Source organism: Phragmites australis, chromosome 8 (genome assembly GCF_958298935.1).
Source record: "Phragmites australis chromosome 8, lpPhrAust1.1, whole genome shotgun sequence".
In the NCBI taxonomy this organism is placed as follows: Eukaryota; Viridiplantae; Streptophyta; class Magnoliopsida; order Poales; family Poaceae; genus Phragmites; species Phragmites australis.
Genome location: NC_084928.1, coordinates 2,931,593 through 2,940,496, shown reverse-complemented (window position 1 = coordinate 2,940,496; position 8,904 = coordinate 2,931,593). Strand labels below are relative to the sequence as shown.

Below are 8,904 nucleotides of genomic sequence, written 5' to 3'. Positions count from 1 at the left end.
CTGAAGGAATCACACACTGATGCTAATCCTGTCTCGGACTATCCTTTCACTCGCCAGTCGTTTTAGAGTGCTGCCTCGAAAAAGCTTTTGCAGAAAACTCCAGCGAACCATCAGCGCGGCCAATAATTATCGATTTAGAATCCTAAAGAAAACTCCAAACTCCTCGCAAAATGTAAGAGATGAAAAACTCCAAGTATATGTTTCAAGGATATGCTCCACTGCCACAGCACAAACCTTCCAGAGTTCAGACAGCGATGCAAGTCGTTTGACAGTTGAATATGAAATGCAATTTCGAAATCAACTTAATACATGGAAGAAAATACGTGCAAGTTGAAGTGGCCGAAGTTATTATGGACTGTTGTACTCTAGATCCTTAAAAATAGCTAAAGCGACCCATCCTTCAAATCAAGGCATCGTATTTAATATTTATCCAATCGCAGAGGGCGATGCCACAAGGTTGGAGAAAGACGCTCCACATTACTCCTTCCACGAGCATGAATAATATCTAGATATCATTCCTTCAGACCTAGATGGACAAGTAAGAAAGCGGCTAGACTACACAGCTTACTCACAGCACAAAGGGTGGAAAAATGAGCTCATATGCACACGGAGATAGCAGAAACAGCAACGCCAACAATTGTAAATCAGAAAGCGCTAATTTTACAGTCACGGCAGAAATGGTGTATGGTATGTCAACTGGTAATGCATTCTATACAACCAAAATTTCTTTTGCTACAAGACAGGATGCGCATTCCAAATGACGATCATGGTGCCCTAGTAAAGAGCAAACAAGAATGTAAAACTTAAATGTCGTGCTATAGTGCTGGGCTTCAATGACGTCTGAAACACGCCAGTTGCCTGTATAGGTTTCTTCAATGGTACCCCCCCCCCCACCCCTGCAATGATTGTACCTGATGATTCCAGATAATACTCCTACAGTTCTTTTTTAGTACGAGCAGAGGTCAACTATGCTGTCATCATGCCAGCCGATCCATAGTGTCCAAACAAAGAACTCATCGGTCCTCTGACACCTCAGCTACCTCAGCTGGACCACCTGTACATTCTTTTCTTTGATGAAGCTCTAGCATCTTTACCTCTGGGTGGCATAGACCTGGGTCACAGATTTGGAAACCTGTTAGCATGCCCCAGCTTGGTCTGAAGAGCTTAGAACAACTTCTATGATTCCCTAGTCTCTACAAACACATCCCTCAAATATATTTAACTTTGTTATGAACTAACACTAGTACCTGCAGAACCTTTCTGCAGCTTACTACAATTGATGCTTACTGATCTTTACCCTTCATCAGTCGTCATGTTGCAGTTGATAAAGGATAATGCACAATGTGAAAATATGCATGATGTCCAAGTGAATTAAGAAAATGAAATAACCTGAGCATTTTGGAATATCCCAAACAGCAATTGAGGACTCTGTGCAGTCAGGTTCACAAAGTGAATGCGTGTTCTCATGGTTGACATTCATAGCAAGCATCCAGGATCCAATAGTAACATCCTCATTGTTGAACATACGGAAACTGGACAAACATATGTAAGAATCTAGTAAACAAACAGATAACATGAGTCAATCAGAGGTTCAACAGTGATGAAATGCACGTAATAATGCTACTATGTGAGAAACCGAGTCTCACAGTATCGTCTGAACTTCTTAAGCTAAAAATGTTGATTTCCTTGCTATTCCTGTAGTATTTATACTCCATGTTCAAGGGTTTACAAATCAACAATAGCTATTCATTCCCATAGCTCACCTTGACCAAAAATAGTAAAGGGAAAATCTGATTAAAAGCTACAGCATTGATCTGTAGACAAAAGAAACTTAACCACATGCCGTAGCCATGGGTAGCAGGTATAAGATTCAGTTAAAAATTGGTAGTGTAAACTTGAAATAACAGAATGGTATGCTGCAGTCTTTTAGCATAAGGGGACCAGCATATCTCAATATCCCCACAATGATTTGTTTCTCAATTACAAGCTGACACTGAACAACGGAGGATGTTTTTAAGTGTATTAGTGGAGTAAAAAGTGCTCTTTGCTGGCAATTATGAGTAAAGGTATCCCAGTTGTACCAGCCAGTACAACTTCCTAGAAGCTAGTGCATGAGCTGGAAGACAAATTGGTGGTAATAGTAATACACATGCAAAGACGAAACTACCATATCTGCTGTGTACAATTAAGAACATGTGATGTTGAAATACTTGCAAGAGAAGGCTCAGGATAAGATGGGGGGAAGGTGGACTGCAACCCACCTGTTGTTTCTCAATGCAACCAAGCTTGCCACTACGTCAGCTGACAAAGCATAAATAGGCCCATATGCATGAAGGAAGTATTCCGATCCAAGTAAGTAGGATTGTGGCTCATACCTGCATCTCCCAAGAGAGCGGGATCAACCAACATAAGTAATTATTGATGAATGATACACTGAATAATTTTGCCATGCAAAGTATTGGCAAGTTCAAAAGCATATATTCAGTCAAAAAAGTTCAAAAACATATATAGCAAACTGCACTCAAGGTCCCTAAATTTGCTAGCATCTTCCCAGAATATATATGTTCTTACTCATCAACCTGAGCCTGCAGATAAACCTACCAATTCATCTCAATTGATGCCATCCAACAGAGCTTTGTGCAAATACAATGCAGCTGTTGCGCACTCAGGCACAACTGAAACTACACTCATATCCGAGTTTGTTTTCATTCATCTAAATCCTGCGCAAAGGGGTTTGCCAAGCATTTGTCTCATCTGTCAACTATATTATACCATGTGGTCATGCAGATATCACTTTACACTACAATCACTACCACATTTTGCAAGGGTGCTAGTGTTTTTGAAGATTGTATCTGTACGGGCGCCTCGCCGGCGGCCTTGTCCATGAACGTGTGCATATAGGTGCCATGGTTGCGATAAGGAGAAGGTAAGCGGGGGTCGATGAAAGAACTAGATGAGTTGGCAGGAGCAATCGCGGAAGATGAAGTTTTTTTCTTGCCCAGTTGCTGATTGTTACAAAGCACCCTATATATAGGATGTGTATGCACACCAGTCCCTCCTACTCTAATTATGACATTTAACTCTCCTAGGGCTCTGCTTTTTGTGATTTAACCAAACTTTCCTAGTTAACTAACTCCCTAGCCAAAAGCTTCTTTCCTAATTAACTAAACTCTCCTGATTAATTGACTCCTCAGTGAAATAACAAATCAAATTACAAGTTTGGATCCAAGCAATAGCAATTATGGAAGTTTGAGATATGCTCATTAAAATTGCAAGTTTACAATCCTAAATGATACTATGCAAGTTTAGGAACCAAAAACATAATCTACTGCAACATATATGTTGGTTACATCTATGTTTGGCCACTTCGGCTGGTTTCAATCACATAATTTTTAGCTGTTTACCCATTTTGCCACGTAGCCTTAATAGACCAGCAAGCTATTCATGGTTAAGTGAAATTCAATTAGGACAGTTTCATTCCTTAACTATATAGATAAGAGCCAAACAAGAGAGATATGCTAGTTTAGGATGCTTGGAAAAGTTATCTCTCCAGTCTGCTTTGACATATACTAACACTGTAACTCAATACTCTAGACAGAAAATCTCTCTTGAATTATATAACTCCTTGAAGTAAAGGTAGATGAATGACTAAAAGAAATGAAATGAACAGTTTCACATGTGGATCAAGTAATGAGTGGAAGGCAAGATTCTTCTAGCATCACTTAAGCTGTAGAAATAAATGAACATTTTCACATTTGGGTCAAGTGTCGATTCGCAGCTAGCCAGCTACTTTCCACGAAGTTAGCATGATACTGTGGACGTTTCTTTTCCTTAGGAAGACACCATTTCAATTTTCTCATGGAAAATGTGCTACGGAAAGATTAGCTCATCATATCAAATAGCACTAAATGACAAAACTAACCATTTCAACTTTGGATCAGTAAAAACAGGTCCCTTCTTCATGCATCCGATATACGTTTGTGGATGCGACCGCTCCTTAGCCAAAAGCAAGGAAAGTCTATCTGCACAAAGAGAAATTGGCAAAGTAAGCATCAGCCTTTTGAAAAGAAAGGATGTCTATTAGTCATAGTCAGTAGCAGGAGATCTTGGGTATTGTTGTTCACCTGGTCTCAAGTAAATGTCATCATCAGCTTTGACATAGAAATCAGAATCGAACAATGCATAGGCAGCCTTAAAGAAGGCTAACCTAAAACATAAGACAAAATCAGTGTCCTGGAAAAGAGACAACATAATCATATGGTAATGGCTCTATTCTTTACGTTTTGTATGGGAGCCTGCTATACTCCTCCTCAAGATCTAAAAGCACAAAATCATCATATTCTTCAACCTCTCTTTCAAGAGAGGCCATCTTATTCTTGGAATTGCTTTTCCCAATCACGAACCGGAATGCCAGACCTGTAGCTTCCTCCAATCTGCAATGAAGAGAACGAAAAAAAGAAAACCACTGTAACGAAAAATAATAATAATAAACCAAAGATAGTGATGATCATCAAGCATGATTGGAACAATTGGACAGCAAAGACTCATGGACAGTGAAATTAAGGGAAAAGCTTTGATGTTGTTTATCTTGCTGGTATGGGGTTGATTTACCATGAGTAGGCGACATTTATTAGTGAATTCACTATTCAAATTCCCTGCAACTATCTGTTGAAAAGATTGGACATTATAACTAGATCTCAAGATGAGAAACCAAGTTGATATGCGTCTTAGTTTATCGTTTGTGATGAGTGATTGACAATATGTGACTTTAGTTGAGTGTCCATCTAATTTCAAATGCATAGTTATGTATGCAATGATCTGTGTTACAGGGACACGCGTGTCCACAAATTTTCTGCCGCATTGACGCGTATCGCCGTGTCGACTCGCGTCGGACGCGGTGCGACACGCATCCGACGCGGTGTGGCCGTGTCCAAGGCAGGGAGAGGCGATGGCAGCAGGCAGGGGAGAGGCGACGGCAGCGGCGGGGGAGAGGTGGTGGCGTGCGGCTGGAGGCTTAGGGCGTGCGGCTTAGATGGACCAGTGGCTGGATGGGTCAAATGGCCAACAAATGATGAATTGAGCCCATTCCACTTTTATTCTTTTCTATTTTTTTTGACAACTCCAGTGGATTTGATTCTAAATTAGAACTATGATTTTATTTCCCCTTCTAATGTATTAAAGAAGAGTATACATATATTTTACATATATACTTAGGTTTAAAACATAAAAAAATAAAACTAATAATATATATATGACGAATCCTCTTTATAGTTTGCCGAATCGGACACCCGCACCCGAGTCGGACTCCGACACCCGTGTCCGTGTCCGTGTAACACAGGCAATGATTGATCTTGTCCAACCAAAATAGCAAAGAATTGGAGATTATGTCGTTGTCTCAGTGCAGGAAGTTTACACTCATCGGATAGTCCGGTGTCAGGGTGTTTGACCTCACCAGATAGTCCGGTGTATGGCAGTTGTGAGCACCGGAGTTGTTTCAGCGCAAAGGCAGAGAAAAATTCATTCATCGGAAGGTCCGGTGTGGGTGAGAGTGAGCACTGGACTAATTCTTGCAGAGAATGATTTTTTACGCTAAATTTGGAGAGAGCGCCGGATGGTCCGGTGTTAGCAATGGGTACACACCGGACTAATGTTTACAGAAGGGCTGAAATGTGTGTACTAGGAGCAGTTATGCTCACTAGATAGTCCGGTGTGTGCAATGTTGAACACCAAAAAATTTTCAACGTAGAGGGCAAATTGAAGACACCGGATGGTCCGGTGTTGGCAGTGTGAGCACCGGAAGAGGTCACCGGACTAATTTTTCCAAAGGGGAATGCAGACCGGGCTCTAGTAGAATTGTACTCACTAAATGGTCCGGTATTGCACTGGTGTAAATGCCAGACCATCTGATGTTTACATTTTTTTTACGTTTGATCTTTCTCAACTTGATTTTGATTTGAACGAACATGTGATGATATTATATGGTTCTAAAGATGCATGTTTGCTTGTCTAATGATGTGCATGTGTTGGATGCAACTTGACAGTCGACGGCGGGTGATCGGGGCCAAGCTGGGTACTTGGTGCCGGACGATCAAGAAGACCGAGCGGAGTCAAAGGTGATCCTAGCTGTACACATAGAGGTCAAGCAAAGCATGAGATTAAGGATGAAGACGGCGTATTAACAAAGTCAAGCGAATGAGGTACCGGTGCAAGTGACAAGACGGCATGATGGATCGGGAGCAGGAGAGACTTGCTAGCGGTCAAGATTACAAGACGAAAGACACGCGTCAATATCGAAAGACTTGCTTGAGGTCAAAGCAAGCAGCTGTGAGTCACGCCTTGAGAAACGTGCGAGTTGGTTTCCCAGTTTGATCACAAAACCGCGAGCTGATGAAGTGCACGTGGCATCATTACGAAGCTTGCATCGAGACGAAGTAAGTCGTGAAGGCGTCACGATCGTCCGATGGATGGAGGAGAAAATAGACTAAAATGCTTCCAGTGATAGGTAGGAATGTACTACAAGAGAGGTATTTTGGAAACAGTCAATTAAACTTAGGGATCAAGTTTCCTAGACTATAAATAGAGGGGTATGACTAGTTGGGGAAGTGTCCCTTGAGCTATTTACGTGAGAGCCTTGTGCTAAGGTTTCAGAGGAGAGGAATAGTAGTGCTTAGCATATGTAATAGGTAAGAGTTTGAGAGATAAATCTTTGTAATCCGCTCTCTTTGAGTAATAAAATTTATATTTTTTTGCATATGCTTGAATTCCCCTCATTCTAGTTTCCCTCTATTGGTTCCCTTGTAAGTTTGCAAGTTTTTCTGTTTCCGGTTTTAATTTTTGTTTTGATTTTTGGGCTGAAATTTCAACAGCTTGTGAGGTCATTCTTCTTATTGCTAGAGGCATAAAATTCATATACACACGTTTATATGATAGGGTCTTGAATTCTCTTACCTCTAAATAATCAATTTGAAAAGTTTCGTTGCTCGATACTCATCTTTTCTTGTTTCTTTGCAAATTGTGATCTTTCGAGTGCTAAGATACACAGATTGATCTTAAATTAAACCTATAGTTCATATACCATCCGTGGAGTCGTGTTGCCTCGATTTTCTTCTGTTAAAACTTCTCTCTATTTTTGCTTTCGTTTGAGTTTAAGATGCGTTGGGTGATCCAAATAAGAAAAGATCATCGATTTCGCAAGAAATTTGTTGAAACGTCTATTTACTTTCTCTAGTCGCCAATCTCATTCCTACACAAGATTCAAACTAATGAATGCCAATAGCAATGAGAAAAGGATAACAATTACAAAGGGTGCACCCATTCATTTAGAAGTACATCATAGTCCATTTTCCTAAAAAGCGCTAAGCACTAGGCGTTCGGGCGGGGTGGCGCCTAGTGCCTAATCATCGCTAAGCAACAGCCTAGGTGTCCTAAGCGGCAATGAGGCGCAAGGTGGGAGGGTGGCGCCTACTGGCTATGCAGTCTAGGTGCACGCCTTCTGGAAGTCTCACTAAAACAATGCATATTTAGCAAAATCATCGAATTCCATTTTTTTTAAAAGCACCATCCCAGATGAACTAGCATGTGAAACACCAACAAGATATTTAAGAAATGGACTTAAGGAGCAAATGCTGAGACAATTCTACTGCCATACTGTGATCTCTACATGCACGAATAAGTTAACAAGAACTCCCATATGTAGATCATCAGCATTTGCCTTTTGAGTGTCTGAGAACTAATTACCAACAGCAGAATAATTGAGTGGACTATGGTTTCATCTAGAAAAGATAAATGGCCAAATGGAAATTACCAAATCAACTCTGATAAGCAATTATAAGTTCGCAACACAACCCATCTCTAACGGTAGCAGTAACAAATGACATCAACAGTTCCAACTCTAAAACTCAGCTAGATCTAGACCAACACACGCGAACATGAACTAGCAAGCCGTGATACCAGCGACTAACCGAAGTAGACCTTGGCGATCCGCGGGGAGCCACGTCCGCCGCAGCGCGCGCCGCCTCCCGATGGAGCCGAACCCCGTGAAGATCCCGACGAAGGCCATGACCTTGTGCCTCCCGCGCGATCCAGTGGCAAGCAAGGCCGGGAGCATGGTGGCCCCCGCGCCGCCGGCGCCATCCCCGGGCCTCCGGTCCCACGCGACGGAGACGGAGAGCGGGTGGGAGGAGTCCGGGCAGCGCGCAGCGGCTGGCGCGCTGCGGGAGAAGGCGACGAGGGCGGCAGAGAGGAACCCCGCGAGGCCGAAGAGGAGGCAGACGGCGGAGAAGGCCGGCGAGGAGAGCAGCCGGAGGAGCGCCCCGGCGCGGCGGGAGGAGGTGGAGGCGGAGGCGAAGAAAACCTTGGGCGAGCTGGGCATGGCTGCGGGCGGGCGGGCGGGCCGGTCCTCCCTCTCCCTGCACGCGATGCCGCCACGGGCGCCGAGACGGCGGCGGGGAATGCGACGGCGGTCGGATCGGAGCCCGGGGAGGGGTGCGGTTTGGTGGTACTCGCGGCGCCTTTTGCAGGCGATGGGACGGGGAATGAATGGGTCCCACCGCAGTGAGTTGAGTGGAATTGTATCCTCAGAGGATAGAGGATCAATAGTACTGTTACATTAGCGCTTTTAAACTTTGGAATGGAGATTATCTGCTACTGTACTTCTATAAACAGTAGAATCGTTACAGTATTTTATACATCAAATAATGTTAGAGTACTGTTCATCAAACTCGTATTACTGATGCGCGCCCGTTGAGTGGAATCGTATCCTCTGCAAATAAACAGTACTGTGATATTAACCCCTGAGTTGAGAGCGGGGAGAGCTGCATATGAAATCTAATGTAACCATCATTTTTCTTTATTTTAATTAATTATACTAATTTTTTTAAATTATTTAATTTAAGAAAAAATAGT

The 8,904-nt window shown here is 42.7% G+C and overlaps 1 protein-coding gene across 1 annotated transcript; it reads right to left on the bottom strand.

Moving 5' to 3' along the window:
- Nucleotides 1–613: 613 nt before the first annotated feature.
- On the bottom strand, nucleotides 614–8,572 carry LOC133926275 (probable beta-1,3-galactosyltransferase 14). Its single transcript, XM_062372121.1, has 7 exons — nucleotides 7,962–8,572; nucleotides 4,281–4,433; nucleotides 4,125–4,207; nucleotides 3,923–4,022; nucleotides 2,262–2,375; nucleotides 1,390–1,532; nucleotides 614–1,111 (listed from the first exon to the last, which is right to left on the bottom strand). The coding sequence occupies exons 1-7, from the start codon at nucleotides 8,369–8,371 to the stop codon at nucleotides 1,014–1,016; spliced, it is 1,101 nt and encodes a 366-aa protein (XP_062228105.1). The 5' UTR covers nucleotides 8,372–8,572; the 3' UTR covers nucleotides 614–1,013.
- Between the last annotated feature and the right edge of the window lie 332 nt (nucleotides 8,573–8,904).